Source organism: Mytilus galloprovincialis, chromosome 10 (assembly GCF_965363235.1).
Source record: "Mytilus galloprovincialis chromosome 10, xbMytGall1.hap1.1, whole genome shotgun sequence".
NCBI lineage: Eukaryota > Metazoa > Mollusca > Bivalvia > Mytilida > Mytilidae > Mytilus > Mytilus galloprovincialis.
Window position 1 is genome coordinate 66,702,350 of NC_134847.1, and position 23,181 is coordinate 66,725,530.

Sequence of the window (23,181 nt, forward strand, 5' to 3'; positions counted from 1 at the left end):
CTTACATTTGAGATTAAAACTATTATTTTTGTTTTAAACAGGTATGATTGGTTTTATATAAATAAGGCCGTTAGTTTTCTCGTTTGTTTTACATTGTCTTATCGGGACCTTTTATAGCTGACTATGCGGTATGGGCTTTGCTCATTGTTGAAGGCCGTGCGGTGACCTATAGTTGTTAATGTCTGTGTCATTTTGGTCCCTTGTGGACAGTTGTCTCATTGGCAATCATACCACATCTTCTTTTTTATATGATATTTATCCTTAATTATGTGCACATATATATTTGTAGGTTTAAATATAGACCTACCAGTTGACACTCAAAAGGGTATTCTGATAGCTGAAGAATCGAGACGAAAGAATGGTCAGTTATTTATGTTTGTTTTTAAACATAACAAAAGATCTAATTCAAGCTGGTTTATGTTCTCCAATAACTTAATATACAAAACTAAAAACATCAATGAATCAATGAAATTACATTTATCAAAATCTCGTTTTATTTATAGTGCTACTATGTATTTGCAAAAACTAAGTTCAGATATAAAATATGGTTTTTGATTATTGAAATAACTCGAAGTCATTCGCCTGCATCGGTTGATCGTAGAAAACTTGTCATAACTCACTTCAACCCACAGACACTTTTGAAGATCCGTTTATTAACTCATCCTTAACTCAGTTTCTTTCCAATTGTTGGCAACGACATGACATCTATTAAATGTCTATATAAGCACGCTGAAACATGCATTTGTCAATACATGTACTTCAGGAGAACTGAGAATCAGAAACACAATTCTAAATACATTTAGGAGATAACTGTATTGTATTTTGAACTCCGACGGCATCAATTGGGGATTTGATGGTCGCAAATTAAGTTTACTGGCGATGCGTTAGCGGAGACAGTAAACGAGTATTTGCGACCATCAAATCCCCAATTGATGCCGTCGGAGCTTAAAATACAATATTGTTATCTCCATTCTAATAAAACTGACAGAAAATAACGTTAAACCATGTATTTAAAATCTGTCATATGCCGTCTGCGCTTGCGCGTGCGTCCCATAGCATCAATTGTCAATTGATGCCATGTAAGAAAGTGACGTTATCCAATCAAAATGAACGTTACAAACGTTGTTGCATTAGAATGTACATTGTACTATTGTTTGTGCTTTTTTTGGCATTTACATTTTGTAACAGGTTTAGATAAAAAAAAAGTATTAAGAATTAATTATATATTATGTTAAGGATCCTGTTTAGCCTTAAAATTAGTGTTTTTTAAGTCCTAAAATCTTAAATTTAAAACACTTTTAAAAGTGGTTATTTGCAAGACATGTGTAAACTTAAAATGTTCACTTAGAAATGCGTTTATATAATATCATAATTCAAAACACGAGTTTGGAGACATGTCAAATAACTATATATATATGATTTCTCGAAAATAAAAACAATTCATAGTTCAAAATTCCTTTTTTAGTTTCTACATTTTAACCTTTCGAATGTAACTCTTGGCTTTTCAAATAGTCATGCATAACTCATGAAATAAAGATTATAAAGGAAAGAGGGCAAAACATGTTAAAATATATGGTTTTTTTTTGCATCGCCACTGTGAAGTAACGGAGACGTGCTGTTTTCGGTGGCGTCATTGGCGGAAACATTTTTGTATTAAATTTGTGATAAAATTAGTTTTTTATAAAAAGGGGGACTACTAACAATGAGTCAAGTGATATTTTTGTGTGGATTTTTATGAGAAAAAATATATACCAGGATTGAAATTTTATATTCGCACCAGAAGCGTGTTTTGTCTACAAAAGACTACTCAGTGACGCTCCAGGAATTGGCATTATGTTATAGAAACTATTGGCATAACCCCTAAACTACGATTTACTGACTGCGAAAGTTTTGCATCGCTTACAGTTAAAATCATATTTCAATTCGTGGACGATTATTTTGCCCTGTAACTTCAGTTATGTTTCATTGTCTTTGAATGTTTCGCATAGTAATCCCGATAAAGTTTTTTGTTAACAAATGCATTTACCTATAAAACTGACAATTAGACATTTTTTTTATTATTCTAGAGTGACATTGTCCAGACATTTTTAAGCGCAAGTTAGAAGGTGGTAAATACTGTGTAATTTAAATTTTGAACAAAACAAAATAGGTCGCTAGGCAGGAAATATTGAGCATAGTGTCTACTTCTTACAAGCGTATGATTGATTCATTATATACGTACATCATCTATACGATGTTAGGGTATTAGTTATTGTGTTTTCAATTTCCTTGCAACAACTTTATGATATATTGTACATAAAATTCCAGATAAACATCAGCAGATTGTATTTAAACCAACTTTAGACGACAAAGAATTGCCAAGACAATCAGAAGAATTGATAAATTTAAGAAATAAGAGACCAATAGGTACGTGAAACGTTTTTCTGCTAACTAATACATTCTAGATAAAAATAATATGGTTTGTTTGTAGCAATTGATCGAAGGTAGAACAATTCTAGACGCCTATTGAATGTGCGAGGTATACCAATTCTATAATTCTATCCTCACTGAACTTTAAGTAATTATACCAAAGTCATTCCTTCATAAACAACATTAACAATATTTCAAATGGTGTATGATATAATCTAGGCAACAGTAGTAATATAGTCTGAACCTTTCATGATAAGTACCACATAAGGCATACACACTATTGTATTGCTTAAATGGAATTATGTAGTTTTAAAATTGAAATATAATGTAATTTATTTTCCAATGAAATCTTTAATTGCAAATTTTAGTTTTTGAAACAAATACACAAATCAGAATTGTTTTGCAATAATATAATAATAGATACAAGAAAGAAAACATAATTAAATTCATAGTCATAAAATGTACTTTATAATGCAGAGGACAGTTTTGTCGAAAATGTTGCATGTGAGAAAAAACTAAAGACTAGTAACACTGAGAATATATCAGGTATGATAAACCAGAAGCATTTAAAATATATTTTCTTATACTATCTATTATAGTGTCGAGCTTGTGAGTGTATAAACTTCCGCCAAGAGATAAAATACAAGAACAGCAGACTATGCTTACAAATTTGTAGAGTAAGATCAAACATTTTGATTCTGCTGATTGAATGTGTCATTGCACTCATTGATATTCCTTATTTGTACGAAATTAGACCAGATATGTCAGGACACAAACAAAACAAAACACAACAACTTATTTCGATCAATACACAGAAACATTTCAAACCTTTTGAACTGAAGTCACGACTGGCAAATTAAGTGGTATGTTATTAGGACATCAATATTTAATTCAAAGAAATAAAAAAGAATACAGTAATTACATGTCACCTTATTTAATCGTTTTTCGTACAAAGGTAAACTTTTTGAAATATTTTCAAATCCAAACAATTTTTTAATCTCGATAGAAATAATTTTCAATCGTTATTTGTAAAACAGTGGTTTTCTAAAGATATGACTTACATTTTTATCTCATCTAGGAAACACGACGTTGCAAATGTTTTATATATAATTGTTTAAATTTATACAATATTCCTTTATCGAGATGTGTATTGTTGGTTGAATAATGATGTCTTTGAGATTTATGTTGTTGGTTACCATTTCATAACTTTAAACTTTTAACTCCATTTGTATTCATTGTTATTGACTAATTCTACATTATTAGAATACTAGTACTTCATAATGAAAGCAATAGGTTGCAAATGAAGATAAAAACAAAGAAATATTGTGTGGGCTCCTTTAATTTGTTTGGAATGTACAATAGTAAATAGTCTTTCTACACTAAAATGTACACTTTCATATTACATTTTTAAGTACCTGTGCAACCTTTAATCTTAATTTACATCTTAAAATTAAGAATGACCCGTAAAACAAAAGAACAAAAAAAAACCAACATTACTTCCAATGAATGGAGCAGATAAATATCAAGGGTTACTCAAATTCCTGATAGTCGGTTAATAATCAAAGGAAAGATAAACTGACGGAACCATGTTAAATCCAGAGAAACGACTAAAATATAAAAAAAACGTCCACAAAACTAAACTACAATCTTAAGTCAAAGGAACTCGTTCTTTACAGTATTGTAAATGATTACGAAATAATATATATAAAATATGTTTTTGTCTGAATTGTTTTTTTTACTTTCTCAGTGACAGAAGAAGAGATGGAAATCGAGGACCTTAACAAAATATCACATAAAGGTAATATACATGTCTGAATATTCCGTTGGTTTAAAGTAAGATATTTGAATTAAGGTGCTTTAAATAGTTAGAACACAAGCGAAAGAGACCAAAGGAATATTCAAACTCGAAATTCCAAACGAAACTCACAATGCCGAGCCAAAAAACAAACAATAGAAAATCACAGCATAGTCTAAAACTAAAGACTAAGCAACACGAACAACACTATGAACACCGGGTTGATATCAGGTGGCCCGGACGGGAAAGCAGATCATTGTGCTCATGTTAGTACAGTATCGACGAAGGTAAAAATTGGTAGGTCAAACCAGAGGAAATGATAACAGTATTTAGGCTACGACAATTGGAACATATCTGTCACAGATATTCCATAACGGTCAACACAACTGGTGATGGCGTCAGTTAAATCTTCGAAGATCTCCACTTGAACCCTTGGTTTGATAGCTTCCTGGTAAACAACAACTATCCGAGGTTATCACCAGCCCAGTAATCAGCACTTCTGTTAATTATCGTTGGTATAGTTATAATTATAAATTTACTGTTTATAAAATTTAGATAATTGAAAAATCTTAGGCTTTTCTACCCAAGGATATATAACCTTAGCTGTATTTGGCAAAACATTTAGGAATTTTGGTCCTCAATGCTCTTCAACTTTTTAAACTTTAGTAGACGAAACGCGCGTCTGGCGCAAATACGTTATTTCAATCCTGATATCTATGATGAGTTTATTTAATAACCCCGTATATGTGTAACAGTGAATTTTTCAAATCTGAGTTATTTGTAAATATACAAGGCTCCGTGTTGAAGGCAATAGTTTGATCAATATTTGTTTTCTTTAACAAATTGTGACTTGGATGGAGAGTTGTCTCATTTGCACTCATACCGCATCTTCTTACATCTACATAGTAGTATGATTTGGCAGACACACTATGTAATTTATAACATCTAAACCACATATTTTATATACATATGCTTAGTAATATCAATACTATGAAGTGCTATATTTCAATTTGAATTAAACATTTTTAAAGATATGTATACAGTTGTTGGTGATAATGCAACTATACCTGATCAGCTACCACAGTCTTTAATAAATCTTCGAGACTATCAACAAGAGCTTGCTGTGTTAGCATTGAAAGGATCAAACACAATTATATGTGCTGGCACAAATTCTGGTAAAACGTTCGTTGCCCTTCATGTAATTGAAAGACATCTTGCAAACAATACAGCAGGCAAGTCTATAATTAACGTCATGCAACTATAGCTATTCAAATAGTTCCGAAGCTTTTCATTGAACAACTACCTGAATAACGAAAAGTTAAAGCAAATAAAGCATTCCAAAATGTCGTGTGTGCCTTCTAAAAAGATGTTAAATGAATGTCTACATCAGACAGTACCAGATTTATATTATAGTTTTATACCCAGTAGAATGACTATCTAAATAAGGACTGGAGCGTTGAACGTTTTTGAAAACTGTTTTAATGAATTAATTAAAATGTATCTTCTTTTTCATAGTTCTATTTAGTTCAGTTGTTTGTCTCCTATGTGACATGTATCATTTCTGTATCAGTAAGTGGTTCAGTAGCCATATTGTGTAAATAATATATTTTACATGAACGTTCTTTTCATTAACAACTATTATACCATAAACCTAGTGTCTTTAGTTACCATTTAAAATTGGTGTAGTCATTTTTTTCAACACAGTTGTCAACTCTCCGACATTAACATGAGCTGCTGCTTTTTTCTAGACTTTTATTGATCTCACAATGTTAAAATATTTTACTTATACGTCCTGGCATTGTATTTTTGTGTTTTGGTAAATATGAAGACTACTTGTAATCCCAAAACGCTTATATAGTGCTTTTTTAAATATAGTGTTACATATGCTAAGGAGATTTGAAATATTATAAACCTTTAACAAAACAAGGTATTGACTACTTATAAGGAAATGCAATACAAATAGAAACTCCGATTTAACAACAATTATACGACACTATTAGTTACATTGTGTGTTAGTGACCTCATATGATATATACAGAGTCAGTAAATTCCATATGGAGTGAGAGCGAAGCTCGAACCCCATATGGAAATTACTTACCCTGTATATATCATATTAGGTCACTAGCACACTATGTAACGAATTTATCTTACCGACTATCTTTATTTGTTGTATTTAGACTAAAGTTGTCTTATTTGCTATCATAACACATCTTTTTATTTCTGTATAAAAAGTGTTCAAGTGTTCAATTTTAAGAACCTTCTTCAATTGGTATGCACTAAAAAACTAATGTAAACGACAAATATCTATTATCAACAACCTTGATTTAACAATATTAAACAGATCTTTCAATACTTTTTAATAATCAAACAATGCCTAAGTTGTAAATCCACTACTGACCGTGTATTGAAATAAGCCCAGCCTCCCGACTAACCTAATATTGAATATACACGGTCTCCACGAGGTCGCTATTAACCAATCATATTCCTATAAATGTATAGGAGGTAAGATAAATATTGATATTTATTATCTATTGAATGTAGGTAAAGTGGTATTTATGACAAGAACAAATGTATTACTTGGACAACAGTTTGAAACAGCCTGCAAGTTACTCCCGAATTTATCAGCAAAGGTAACATAAAAATATAATCAAAAATAGCTGTGATTACCCAGTGCTTTTAAATCGATATTCAATAAATTATTTCAAAAGACAAGTGGTTGTGGTGATAGCTTCATAAAGGACAGGCGAAGGATATCAAAGGGACATTCATACTCATAAGTTTTGAATAAACTGACAACGCCATTTCTATAAAGAAAAAAAACAACTGATAAACAACAGTACACAAAACAAAAGCCTGAGCACCACGAAGATTTCCACGAACCACACAATAAAACTTGGTGTGATATAAGATACTGATACTGTGGCAGTCAATTGTGTAATCAATATATATATATATTCTTGTGTCATAGATATCAATTAAACAGTTCCTGTCTTTGACACTGTCTTCGTATTACACAGAATCTCTGGAAACGTACAATAGACCAAACATGTCTAACAGGAACTGATTTATATTTTGACACACCCTGTTTATACCGTGTGTAGATTTGAAATTCCGAATGTTGATACCTAGATTTAAGATACTGTTTAAATCCTTTATAAAATTCTTGAGGAAGCTGAGCAAAACTTGTTTTTGGAGTGTCAAGAATACCACTAAACGATATGTAATCTTATTTCAGGGCAAAATACGAAAATGGGAAGCTGACCAGGACATAACAAGTGAGACCTTTAAAAATATGGTGAATCGATGTAGTATTATTTTTCTAACTCCAAAGTCTCTATGCAATTTTCTGGATAATGAAATAGAACATTCGAGAGTAGATATTGATCAGTTCACACTGTTAGTACTGGACGAATGTCATCACACCTATGGCAAATCTCCATATAATGAAATAATGGGTCATTACAGAAAGAAGAAATTCGGGAATGGACAAAACAAACTTCCACAGGTATTTCATGGTATATTGTGTTAAAAGGTCAAGTTAAAATGGTATTTATTAATATTCAGAATTACTGTGTCTGAAGATTTTGAATAATGCTATGAACGTGTTTGTGCGCTTCGTGTTTTGATTAAATAAATAAACTCTCTCTTTAGACTGATTTCATCACACATCACTTACTAGATACTAACAAAAGTTGTAATATTCACATACTCATAAATACTTTTTAATTTTTAATTGTATTTTTTTTTAATGAATTAAGAAATAATATTGTTTTCAATGTATGTGTTATATGTACATAAAGGCAACAGTAGTATACCACTTTTCAAAATTCATAAATCATTTGAGAGAAAACAAATCAGTTTTAAAAATAAAAACCGCGGGAAGATGTGATTGTTTTCTGAAAAAATAAACAAGTCCTTTATTTGATGTCTTAATTTGAATTGTAAGGAGATGTGCCTTATCTTTAAACACAAATACGTGAACAATAATGGGTAAAGATGCGGTGCTAAACAATGAATAAAACCAATAACGTAAGATAGAAATTCGTGGAATGACAAACAAGGAAACAAATTAAATGGGAAAAAAATGCCTGGTTAATAACTCAACACTAAGCAAAAAAAAGGACCAGAAATCAACCAATTACATTCAATGAATCGTAGATTCCATACTTTGGACAGGAACAACAAGAATTTGTGAGTAAACATATATATGTGTTCATCTACTCCTTTGATTTAACACAGTGATGTAACATAAAAAACATAAATAAAAACTGTAGAAATATGCAATAACTCATCAGATCGGTACAAAGTACAAATTCAAATAATGAACAAATTAAATAAACAAATTACAGATCTAAGAGTACTCACATTTATTGAAAACTAACAGGAAGCCAAATACCAACCAATAAATATAAACTATGTACTCCAAATTCAATCTTTATACCTCCAACGTATTTTGTGTTAAGACGTCATTAACAGTCGGTGGAAAGCATTCTAAATCGGTTACAGCGTTTATGCATGTGCATCAATAAATATAATGTTATATATTTTCAGTGGTTTCACTCATCTGTATTTCTGCTATTATATATGTTGTGTACAAGTAATTATTTTGTACAATTAATAACTTGTATTTTGACTTAGTACAAATTACAATTTGTACAAAATTGGACTAACATTCACCTTTAACTTGTACAATAATTTATAGTATGAATTTTGTTACAAAAACATATACATACACACTATAGAATTCTCATTCATGGACCACAAAATGAACCTTATTTTAAAATTTCAATACAAAAATACCCAGATGAAGACAAGAAATATATTTGATACATTTTTCTCAGTGACAGTTCTGAATAAACTCATTAGAGATACCAGGATTATAATTTTATATTTGCGTCCGACGCACGTTTTGTCTACAAAAGACTCATCAGTGACGCTTGGATAATTTATTTTTAAAAAGGCCAAAAAAATACGAATTTTATGAGCATTGAAGACAAAATATTTGCCAAATCCAGCTAAGGTAATCTATTCCTGAGATAGAAAAGCCTTAGTGTTTCAAAAATTCAAAGTTTCGTAAATATTCAATTTATAATTATGACCATATCAATGATAATTTAAGTCAACACAAATTTGCTGACTACTTGGCTAGTGAAACTCTCGGGGAATTAAAACTCCCCCGGTAGTGGCATCAACCCAGTGGTTGTAAATAAACTCATCATACAAACCAGAATTTATATTTTATTTTGAAGCCGATCGCGCGTTTCGTCTTCAAAAGACTCCTCAGTGACCCTTTAAAAATAAACTGTTAGAATGTCAAATAAAGTGCGAATTTAAAGAGCATTGAGGACCAAACATTCCAAAAAGTTTTGACAAATGCAGCTAACATAATCTATTCTGAGGTGATAGATAATAAAAAATGGCCTCACTGACAATTCTGAATATAATATAAAATTGCCTCAGTGACAATTCTGATAGTATAATAGAAATTGGCCCTGGTGAAAATTCTCATAGTTTTAATAGAAATGGAGTTGAGTGACGTTTAACACCAATCATACATGCCAGAAAGCGTGCGTTGTCTGACAAAGCCAATTGATCCAAGCCAAATGTCTTACCAAGAAAACAAATTGAAAATTATCAGAACTTGCTGTGGGAGGGGGGGGTATGTTATTCTAATAATTTTTCAGTATGATCGTGTCTCAACTAATCCTCGAAAATAATTGAGGTGTACTTGTTGAATCTGGAGCATTTGGGTACCCAATTGAAACAGCTGTATGAATTTTCAGATGGGATTTGTCGAGAAATCTAATTGAGGCTGTTAAAAACACATATTTATTTGCAGCAACAGTTCATGAGCTTTAACTTTCGCTACGTGAAACAGTGTCCCTCTGGTATCTTTCGTCACTCTTTTAAAACGCCTTTAAAACTGGTGGTAAGGAATTTCTATCTTGTAAATGCAGCACTTATCAATTTCAATGTAAAAAGCAAAAGATGTTGTACAATGCCATAATTCACTCACATGCTGGAACAAATGATACAGAGCTATTTTTGTATTTTGTAAATAAGGTTAATTGTGCAGTCATTGAATAAGAATTTTATAGAGAGTTCCAATGTTTTCATGACAAAATCCATGCTATAATTTATTGTACAAGTTATAAGTGCACTTGAGTACAAAATGATGACTTGCACACAACATATACAAGCAATGTATATGTCAATTTAAGATACTAATGTGCAGATAACTGCAAAGAACTTCATTTCTTTTATGATATGTATCAGTAATTTTGTTTGTATGGGCAGATTATGGGCTTGACTGCTTCCCCTGGCACAAACAGAGCCAAAGATAAATTTGGTGCAAAGGAACATTTACTACGTATCATGACGAATCTTGATGTCAAAGAGTTGTCAGTTGTTACAAAGTGCGAATCCAACTTACTCGAGTACTCATCAAGACCTGACAGAGGTCAGTGTTGTACAATTTACAGACAAGCACATCTGTCTTTGGTTTTATAAGATTAGAAACATCTTCAATTCGTCAACAATGATGCACATACATTATTCTGAAAACCATAATGGATATCTATAGTCAATAGTGATGTTATTACACTCAAACATTACACTGCAAATTCAAATACAAATATACAAGTAGGAATGAGAAATTTCCGAAAAACAATTAAAGTTACGAATCAATAACAGTCCATAAAGACTTTTATAATAACAAATACAATATAACCTTTCATGAAAAGTAACCATTTATAGGTATGATAACTATGTATCTTTTTATGATAACTATAATTAGGATAATCATATTTGTGATAACAATAAAAAAAAAACACACACAAAGATTTAACAGGATGAAATTTTGTTTATAAGATTCATCTTTTACGATTGAATCAAAACGATTTGAAATCAACAAATTAAAGTCATCTGCAATTCAAAAAGTAAAATAAGTTCAAACCAAACTGGCAAAGTTGATCTCGAATTCAACTAGGGTAGACTTAAACCTAAAGTTTTTCGAATGATCTTATTTTATGACCACACTAAGTTCAGTGATAATCACTGCACCGAAGACATTTGATGTTTTTATACAGAAATGCTCACTTCCACGCTTCTGACACTCTCGGGAACGAACTGTTTTCTCATGTAGTACATTTTAGTTTTGAGAGCACTGATATAACAATTGGATTTTAAGAGGGAGTCCAAACTACAAAAAGGAAATTCAAGCTCATAATTCGAAAATATACTGACTGCGCCGTGATAAGAAAAATGAAAAAGCCTTAAAGACAAACATCAGTATTCAAACCACAACATAAACAACGCAAAACTTAGCATCCCGAACCATAACACAAACAACGGATAGTACCTTCAAGGATTTACAAAACTCGTTGAGGGTCTGCAATTTAAAACAAAAAGTTTATATCATTTCTAAAGGTACCAAAATAGAAATTGTTCTGAAAATGTTTGTCTTTAGCTTAATTGATTCAAAAGATAATATTAACAATTATTTGAAGTTGCGTTGACATAAACATTCATCAGCTCATTAATTGTTTGAAGCAAAATATTGGGCCTTTCTGTATTTTTTTATGTCCTTGTTTGAAATTTTCTAGGAAGTACAGCAACCTTATAAGAGTGTAGCTTGTGATGATGTCCTACCAGCAGTTCTTGAGTTTTAAGCTTGTTTTCAGTAACTGAATTGAATATTTCTCAATACTATCATTATTTATTACTTGTATTTTTTATTGACCTAAACATATTTCAGAGTTAAGTACTTTTCCTGTACTGACGTAAACTGTTTGTATCTTATGAACGTTTTTTAGTCTGCTAATCGATATATTGATGGATTGAGATTTTAGGCACACTAGTGTCAATTCGCCAAATGTCCATATGCTGCATGTTAACCAAATTTGTGAACCTTGTAAAAAGTTATCAAATGATTAGTTCAATAGATTAGCATATACAATATTTTAATTTAAACAGTTCCAATAATTTCAAAGCAAAGACAAGAAAATCCAGTACAAGATATACTGATGAAAGCAATGGATTCTGTTGAAGACATTCTGGATTGCAGTCAAAGTGAGTGAAAAATAATGAAACAACACTTCATAAATGTTATGCGTAAGACTCGCTTTTCTGGAGCTTAAACTTACGATTCGAAAGCCAAGGATTATAAGAACAGAAACAGTTGAAAAGCTGAACTACCAACAAAGGATATAAAATTACCAAATGCATTTAAGGTCAAAATTGCCCGCGGGAGTGCATATGTCAATTTATAACTTCAAAATGTATAAAAGGACAATTTTTTTGAAAGGTTTGTAATAAATCATGTCAGTACAGGAGTACTGACTACAGAGTTGATGATATCCTCGGGGACTTTGGTCCACCAGCAGAGATATTGACCCACTGCTGTTAAAGATGTAGTGTAATTATAGAATATTATTCATGTTTATCTGAAACTGAGACAATAAAAAAAGAATAACAAAAGTTCCATATTAAGGTGGTACCCAACACTTTCACTAAAATTAATTTGGCTCGTTTAATTTACACAAAATTTTTACAAAGTATTTACTTTGACCCTTTGACAAAAATATAAAAATTTCAAAAAATTTGAACCAAGCATTTTGTCAGAAAAATTACACTGGTTATATAGTAGTTTGACAAACACTAATTTTGATCATTGAGAAGCTTAATATTCCCTTAAAAACACAACGTCATTAAAACGTTTAGGTGATTTTACAGAGTTATCTCCCTGTAGTGTTAGGTACCACCTTAAGTAATGATATATCATAAATGAATGAAAGAACAAGATACCCTAATCTCATGCATGCGGAGAGTCTGTTATATGAATGAATTATTTGCTTTGAATCTTAGTTACAACATATTTGATGAACCCTACCAATGACGCTGAAGGTCTTTTTGAAGCTCTTAGAAATCCACCAAAGGATCGCACAAGTGAACGGTACATATTATGGCTTTCGGAAACAAAGAAGAAAATAGAAGAAAAATCAACGAATGAAATACAAGTTCTACGTTTGATGCATGCCTGTTTCAGACATCTTGAGGTACTCTATATATTTATAATGGAAATAAAATAGTTTTACGTCCTGTGAGCATATATGACCCGGATGCATTGTTGTGGTTAATTGATTACATGTGTTATTATTTTTTTAAACTACTCGAGACTAAAAGTGACTGACATCTAAACACTCATCACTTTTCTTTGTTTCTGTCTTTCACCAGCAATCTAGCCGTTGATTGAAACACAAATCTGAACAACAAATGATAAGCCTGGTATCTTTTATGAGCTTTTATGCTTTCCTCCATAAACCCAAACAAACAACAAGAGGTTTACCTTTCACTTGAATGAATCGGCGAGTATCTCATGTATTTAACATTTATTGGACCATTTGGGCAATGCATAAATGAAAAGAGAAACCAGAAGTTGAATTGCAATATTTTTACTTATTCAGAGTAAAAATGTGTCTCATACAAAAATAAACAATATATAATATATACATATACATTTTCCAACAAGATAAAAACAGAGACATATAATGTATTATAGATGTCTCTGATAATAATGAATGCAAAACATAAAACGACAATAAAATAATACAGAATACAATAGCTTGGCCTAGGAAGGGGTCAACTAAGCCACCAGGAAAGATGCAATAAAATAAATCTTTCCTACCCCACAAAGGCCAAGCACTTGGCAAAATTCAAAACTGTTCGTCATATTTGATGTTTAACCAGTTATTTATGCCTCACAAAATGTTCAATTGCTCATTTTTGCTATATTAGTTTAAGTTCAATCTATGTTTGTAACTACCAGTGAATATACTGAATGTGATTAAGAATATTTGAAAAACCTATAAATAAGTTACAATACAGTACAAGCCCAAGCAAGTTCTGCAAAATAACAATGAGACAATGTCCTTGTCAACAATCTTTTCAGTGATTATATATATATTACAATATCAAACTTCAATAAAAGGCTGTTTTCACCTAAACAAAACAACTAAATGAGCAAGACATATAAGCAAATATCTGAATAAGAGATTAAATCAACCATTCACTGTGTAATAATGACTTAACGGCCCAAGCAGTTAAGTTTAGTTAAACTAGCATGATATCCTACTGCTATGACACATTCATATTTTGTGCATAAAAATAATTTTTATGAAAGGCTTACTTTATGTAGAACTTTTGAAAACAAAAAAGGTTCTAAAACTAACTACCGGCCCATGCAGGTAATTATATCAGAAATGTCAAAACTTTGTCTATTGGAGTCTCTTTTAAAGCATTTTATCATTGCAGCATAACTGGAACTCAGACCAGCATCTCTCAGCTGTACAAATTTGTAAAGCTATATTCCTTATATTTTGATCTATTGTCCATATGAAACATTTATGATCAAATATATGTTTCTATGTGTTATGTATATCTGAAAATGAAATTCTACTATCCAAAAATATGGCTTATAAGAAAAGGTTCGTTTAAAACATGTAGGCAAACATCAAGTTATGTTGACCAAATACAGGGTTTATATTGAATGCATAACTGAGCATCAACTTTATTTGACCAAATACATGTTCTATGAAAAGTAAAATCTATCACTAAATATATGGTATTTTATTGTAATTCATCTATTAACTAAATACTTGGTCTAAAAGCAACATCTATTGAAAAAAATCAACAAATACGTGGTTTACATCAAATGTATATGTACAATGTATATTATTACTATATATCTAAAAATCATATTGCATTGATGTTTACATATAAAATATAAAAATATTGAACAAATACATTGTCTACATAAATTTTACACTCTTTAAATAAATATATGGTTTGCATAAAATATTTAGATATCTTAAATTCATTTCTATTAAAAACACAAGATTTACATAAAAAGGTCATGCTTGTATCTAAACATCATAATCTATTGAACAAATGCAATGTTTACCTAAAATGTATATATCTAAAAATCATATTCTAATGAACAAATACCAGGTTAAAGTAATTTGGTCATGGTTGATTTTAAAAATCATATTCTATACACAAATGTAGGTCTACATAAACTTAATATACATTTAATTATATTCTATTTAACAAAAAATACATACACATAATTTTTATAACTTAAAATTATATTCGATTGACCAAAATAAGGTCGAAAAGTTATAAATATTGATAAAATTAAGGGTCTGTTATTAACATCTATTGACCAAATTAAGGGTCTTAAAGTAATATACATGATATATATTGACCAAAAACATGGTTTGTTACCAACAGCTTCTGACCAAATACATGGTCTGTAAATAATATATAAACCCATAACATGATATGTTATCAACATCTATTAACCAAATACATGATCTCTGCAACACATACTTAATGACCAAATACATGGTCTTTAACAAATATCTTATGACCAAAACCATGGTCGTATGTGACATATAATGACCTAAATCATGGTTTGTTACATCATTCAAATGACCAAAAGCATGGTCTATACAAAACATATAATGAACAAAACAGTATAATGACCAAATAAATGGTCTGTTACTAATATTTATTGACCAAAACCATGGTCTACGTAACATATAATGACCCAAACCACGGTCTGTTACTATAATATATAATATAAAACGACCAAAACCATGGTCTAAACTAAACATTAAATGACCAAAACCATGGTCTGTTACTAATATCTATTGACCAAATACATGGTCTAAAAGTAATATCTATTGACCAAATACATGGTCTAAAAGTAATATCTATTGACCAAAACCATGGTCTACGTCACATATAATGACCAAATACATGGTCTGTTACTATAATAATATCAAACGACCAAAACCATGGTCTACGTAACATATAATGACCAAATACATGGTCTGTTACTATAATAATATCAAACGACCAAAACCATGGTCTACGTAACATATAATGACCAAATACATGGTATGTTACTATTATAATATCAAACGACCAAAACCATGGTCTACGTAACATATATATATAATTACCAAATACATGGTCTGTTACTATAATAATATCAAACCACCAAAACCATTGTCTCTACGTAACATATAATGACCAAATACATGGTCTGTTACTATAATATATAATATCAAACGACCAAAACCATGACCTCTACATAACATATAATGACCAAATACATGGTCTGTTACTATAATATATAATATCAAACGGCCAAAACCATGGTCTCCACGTAACATATAATGACCAAATACAATGTATATGGTCTGTTGCTATAATATATAATATCAAACGACCAAAACGATGGTCTCTACATAACATATAATGACCAAAACCATGGTCTACGTCACATATAATGACCAAATACATGGTCTTTTACTATAATATATAATATCAAACGACCAAAACTATGTCTATGTAACATATAATGACAAAAACTATGGTCTGTTACTAATAACTATTGACCAAAAACCCTAGTCTACATAACATATAATGGCCAAATACATGGTCTTTTACTAATATTTATTGACCAAAACTATGGTCTTCTTAACATATAATTACCAAATACATGGTCTGTATTATAATATATGATATAAAATGACCAAAAACATGGTCTCTACGAAACATATAACAACAAAATTAAAACACACACAGTATTAAATGTATATATTATATCAAAAAATTTCTATTGAATAAAAATATATTCTGTTCATAAAAAGTACATATCTTTATAAATCAATTCATATTCTTTTGAACAAATACATATCATACATAACAATCATATTCTATGAAACAAATACATAGTTTGTTACCAACCTCATGGACATAATACATGGTTAATATATAATAATTTACATATACATGTATTGAACAAAACCGTGGTTTGTTACTAACATCTATTGACCAAATACATGGTTTGAAAGTAATATAAATTGGTCTTTTACCAAGATGCATCATTGTATTTAGTTAACATAAATTGTATGTATCTAAAAATCAAATTTTAATGAACAAATACATGTATAATGTGTACATCAAATATATATATCTCTAAAATTCATATTCTATGGAATGAATAAATGATCTAAATAAAAAGTATATACATATTGTATCTATAAACATAATAAAAAATGTTCTTTGAGAATACATTAAATTAAATTGAATAAAATGTATAAATATAAGAATCACATTCTATTGAAAATAAACATGGTCAAACTAATCCATATAAATGATATGTATATAACATGCACAAATAGAATATTCTATTGACATGGTAGTACATGTACATATATTAAATGATTATGTCTAAAAAAAAAAAAAAAAAAATCCTATTCCATCTAGCGATTAAGTTTTTGCATAAAATAAGTTATTAAAATAACTTGCCTATATTTCATATCTTATCATACGCGGAATAAAACCCCCCAAAAAAAAGGCTTCTAAGGAATGATATACAATAAACGAGCACGAAAAATCCAGAACTACAAGTGCTCAAATCATAGGGTACATGTGTACTTAAATTTAAGTTGATTGGACTTCAACTTCATCAAAAACTACCTTACCCCAAAACTTTATGCTGAGGCAGGACGAACGAACAGACGCACATACCAAAAAAATGCCTTTAGGTGGGACATTAAACAAAAGTGTTTTAGAATCTACCTCGTGTTGAAATTATGGCTGTGGATGACATTCAGGTTTATCATAACCTGAAAGCATTTAAAAAAACAAAATTTAACAAACTTTTTTTTAAAGTTTTATGCAGAATGCTTGGAAGTAAACTCACTGCTGGATATCAGTCATGTAAGATCGAAATTGAAAGATGGACTGAAAAGATTGAAGGAAGAAAGCATTAAGGCATCAGATGACAAGGAGATAGAATTGATCGACATACTTAATGGTAATGTAAAACAAGTTGATGAATGTTCTAATGTCTAAAATACAACCAAAAAAGTGTTCTTATTCGTTGAAATGGATAATCCTTTCTCCCACGTAATTGTTAGATTTTCAATTGATTAAATATGTGTACTACAATGCCGTGTTGGCAATAACAGTACCGGTATCAAATTGCCTGTACTGGATGCTTATTTCGACATTTAAAGTCTGCTCGGTAATGTTTGAGGCAAAAATATTTGAAAATCCTTAATCTCATACCAAATATGAATATCTGATGTTAGCAGAAAAAGATCGATATCAGAACAAGGAATCAAAGCGAAACATGGGAAAGATTAATCTCTTATTTTGAACCTAGTTTTCTAATATTGTAATTCTTCGAAGGCACATTAACCAGAAAAGCGATATATATTTATATTTCAACAGAAGTTTTCACTAAAGTATATGCATTAGGAAGGAGAATTGAAGGAAATCCTGACGTTGAAAAAATTATTGAAGTACTCAAGAAGGAATACCAGAAGCAGGAAGAGGATTCTAGATTTCTAATATTTGTTAAAACCAGGACGACTGCCAAATCGCTTGTAGAAAAACTACCTGTAGAATTAAACAGTCGACATTTAACAGGGTCTCAAGTTTCGAAAGAAGAAGGAGGTACATTCCATAATCGCCGTCACGTAAATTTGGCACCATGTTTTTAGTTGAATTTGTTTAGCTAACAATCGCATTCATTTTAGATGACGTTTTTTAATTAGCGGAATCAAATATCATTCCAAAAAACAACTACTGTCCTACCTTTTATTGTGTTTGCATTGTATAATCCTGACCTTCACATAATCCAAGATTATTTTGTATGGTGGAATCCGACATTGTTATTTCCGGAACTGTTACCGGGGGGTTCCACGTGCTATCTATTTTCTCGGGTCTCTCGGAGCTTTTCATCATCTTTATTGCTTACATGCAAAACGCGCTGGAAATTATATTACATCAATGACAAGGATATTACAGGAGAGTAACGAATGTTATGTAAATAAGGGATCATCATAGAAAACAAGATGGCGATTTTACAATGAATAAGAATCTTTGATAATGTGAATGGCAGGATTATACAGTGCAATCACAACGAAAGGAATGACAGTATCGGTATTTTTTAAAGATTCTTTCACTAGAAAAGCGTAATCTTGAATGAATGCGGTAAGAAGTTTAAAAATTTTCAATAAAAAAGTCGCCAATTTTATGTGACGGCGACTATAGTAAATTTTGTTTCCAAAATGAAGTTTTTAAATGACTTAAATGCACCATACTTGCATACCTAAGACCAAGGATTTGAATCTATACAAATCTTTGCTAAGACCATTCAAGAACATTTTACTAATTTTACAAACAGGATTCACTTTGTCTGCAGTCAATTGTTGGTCTTTACTTGCCTATCTTGTTCTTTTCTTTAAAATTTATTCTGTTGAAACATTTGACGTTTAAGCCATGTTTACCACCATTCCCAATGTGAGTTTGAAAATACTGTTGATATTAAGAAATAATTAAAAAAAAAAAGAGTTAATGTAGCATACGCCAAAAATTATTTTTTTGGATAATTTTGTAAATAGTTAACAAAAAGGTAAAACATGCTACACAGAGGAATAAATTATAAGTAGAGTTTCTTATTAACAAGAAATTTGTTGAATTTGGATGTAGACTTTTAAAAAAAAACCCGTCATCATTCCTATAGAGTCGGAGTTTCGTGTCAGAACCAGGATGAATAATTAAGCCAGATCATTTAATTTTACATACAGATACATTGATGATATTTGTACGAAATTAAAGAGCTTTAAATTAAATCTTTTAATTTTTTTTAATATATAATCAGGATGTCATTGCCTGCAGTAAAATAGGGTCTTTAGAAATATTGTGAAACTGTTTACTCGCGCAGTGGTATTAACCATATGTTTATTCTACAAAACTCAAAATACTACTATATAATTTTAGTTCTCGAATTTTCAGCCCTGTATACAACAATTCCCAATGTTAAATAGAAAAATTATTTATAAAAAGTAATGACATCAAACTTAAAAGTTACAGCGAAGCACTCCAAAGGTTTGTAGAGACATAAATCTTGTTTAGAATTAGAGTAAGCAAAATATTATCAGAATGTAGCCTTTTGTTTTTGATTCACTGAATAAATAACTTATTATTATATAGGTCTTTCGAAGGAAGAACAGATTGATATAGTTAAGCGATTCAAGGAAGGAAAACATTTGTGTTTGGTAGCAACATCTGTTGCATCTGAAGGTCTGGACATTCAACAATGTACCTTAATGATACGATATAGACTGCAAGCAAATGAGATCAGCAGCTATCAGATGAGAGGTATAACAGTCTTGCAATATATTAAGAAAAACTGGAAATCCATTACAGCACTTTCCGATCATATGTACAAAAATGTTATTTCATACATTTACACAAAACTGCAAAATTATATGTAAAATATATCATTATTTCAACCGAAAATGGAAAATGATGGAAATAAAGATTGTTTATTTTTGATTGCATTTGAGATATGAATTACAGGCGACTTGATGATGTATTCGTCAAAGAGACAGGTAACCCATAGAACAAAACATAAGGTTATTATTGTAAATCTACATGTCATTATCATTGCTTTATTGCGTCTATGTTTATACATCTATAGTTGATAGCATATCATATGGGTTTTTCAAAGACGTGTTGTTTTCACTGAAATATAGAATATTTCGAAGTGCAATCGGAAATCGTAGTCAAAGAAACAAAACGTCATGTAAATGAAATCAAACAGAACGTAGGAAAGATTGAACAAATAAGGATAAAAATATATATTAAGCTAATCTTACATGTCGTAAACCAGAATTCTGGTATGACCTTGGATACTCCGGAAGGTTAATAAAGGCAACATTAGAGAAAACAAACCAGGGTTAAAACCGAGGGGAATCAGTTGTTCCATTTTTTACTCTTGTTGTATTTCTCCTCCTAAAATTTGGTGAGCAGGCATTATATAAGAGCGGATTACTCAAATATCTCTTAAATTATCGGTACATATTCTACTCCTTTAATTTGACGTGTTGGACGAAACCGGCTGGCAGCATAACTATATAGAACGGATGGGCGGGCGAGGTGGTAAATAGTTATCAAAGGTTATCAAAGGTATCCGGCTTATAATTTTATACGACTGACACGCGTTGCATCTACATAAGACGCATCAGTGACGCTCAGATCAAAATACTCATAAATCCAAACAAGTAAAAAGTTAAAGAGAATTGAGGACCAAAAATTCGAAAAAACGTTGTGCCAAATACGGTTACGGTAGTATATGCTTGGGATAAGGAAATCCTAAGTTTTTTTTCGAAACATGTATAGTTTTGTAAACAGGAAATTTATAAAAATGGCCATATAATTGATTTTCATGTCTACATCGAAGTGCTGACTACAAGTGTGTACCTTTTTGCGTAATCAACTCCTACTACCGTTTTCAGCCCACATTCCTAAAATTTCACAGGGGGGTTGCAAATATTAATTGAAATGGTGTACCTGCTCTTATAACAATTTCTTTTTAGTATTTGTTTCCTTATTTGTCGAAACTCGGGAACTTAGTCTTTTTTAACAGCATGTTTGAAGAAAGATTGCTCATATGTTACAGCACTTGGTATTAAAGAACTTAGCGTTTAAACATTATTGAGTGAGAGAAAAAAAGAAAAAATAGATATGGGGAAAATCCCGATTAACAAATACCTAACCCAAAGTTAAATGCAAAAAGGGAGAAATTCATAAAAACTGACAAAAGCATACGCTTGTCTTTATCAACCAATAGTGCAAATGGAAAACCACCGTCATATTCTTGACTTGATACAGTAAATAGTTTGTTATATTTATTATAGGGAGAATTCGACGTGAAGGTGGAAAAGAGGTGCTAATTGCAAGTCAGGAGGAACTTGAAAGGGAAGAAATAAACGTCGAGCGGTTGTTTCTAATGGAACTGGCTATAAAAGAAGTATTGAAGGAAGATGTTAAGCAGGAAATAGCAACTTCAGAAAGGAATATCTATGAGATGGAGGAACAAACAAGGCAACGTCTGAAAACAAATCATAATTCAGAGAAGAAAGGCAAGTTTTACATAAATTGTGCAAAATGTGGCAAATTTATCGTAGACGGACAATACATTAGGAGGATTAAAAAGGCACATTGTATCATTTGCGATAAAGAAATTTTTGACAAGATTGACAGAAGACAGACAAAAAAGTCTCAGACATTCGCTGAGATAAAGAAAACAGACAAAGTTTTTGGTCTTACATGTGGTCATAATTGGGGATCTATATTGATATACCAAGAATGTGCATTTGTGTCATTGTCACAAGATTATATGACAATAGTTGATAAAGAAACGAGAGAGCCACTATGTTTCAGAAAGTGGTCAGATGTTCACATGGAATACCCTTTGGACGACATTACAGACACAGAACTTATAGAGTACCGATCAAAGCAATAAAAGGGAATTTGGAGATCTATCATTTCAGGTGACAGATGAATCATATAACAATAGAATTTATCGATATCTTAGCGTAGTGACTCCGCTTTTACTTGACCAACTTCGTAAACTTTTTACGATTGACAACTGGCCTCTAAATTAATTCATATCTCGATTCAGTCACAGAAAGAGAAAAGAAAGGTGAATTTGAGACTTAAACATAGTAGTGTGTCACCGGTGATAGTTAATACAACCATTGCAACATTCGGTTATATTCTTCTGTAACGCAATTGCTTGTACTTTTGTATATTATTTGAAGGACTATTGTATGAAGTTTTATATGAAAATGAAATTATCATTTTTTCTGTAAAGTGCTACATTTGAAAATATTGACTCAAGATATTGGTTTTTGCACACAATAATAAAAATGTCTATAATGCTTATGTCTTCAATTTCGATGAGTTATACATATAATGTTTTCCATTATTATTATCAGTCTATCATTATACGTCTCTTTTTCTTTATGTCTATGCCTATTAAAGATTCTATATTCACAAAACGTTCCATTGTAAAAGAAATAAAAACAATTAAAAAATGGTTTGTT

General features: G+C 30.7%; 1 protein-coding gene across 1 annotated transcript; it reads left to right on the forward strand.

The window, feature by feature from the left end:
* The first annotated feature begins 299 nt into the window (after window positions 1-299).
* LOC143049558 (interferon-induced helicase C domain-containing protein 1-like) lies at window positions 300-23,016 on the forward strand. The gene is made up of 14 exons (XM_076223161.1): window positions 300-361; window positions 2,308-2,406; window positions 2,887-2,955; window positions 4,157-4,207; window positions 5,236-5,458; window positions 6,624-6,834; window positions 7,440-7,709; window positions 10,502-10,664; window positions 12,179-12,274; window positions 13,070-13,260; window positions 17,951-18,095; window positions 18,515-18,739; window positions 20,282-20,449; window positions 21,991-23,016. Exons 4-14 carry the CDS (start codon window positions 4,171-4,173, stop codon window positions 22,596-22,598), a joined length of 2,337 nt encoding a protein of 778 aa, XP_076079276.1. The 5' UTR covers window positions 300-361; window positions 2,308-2,406; window positions 2,887-2,955; window positions 4,157-4,170; the 3' UTR covers window positions 22,599-23,016.
* Window positions 23,017-23,181: the final 165 nt, after the last annotated feature.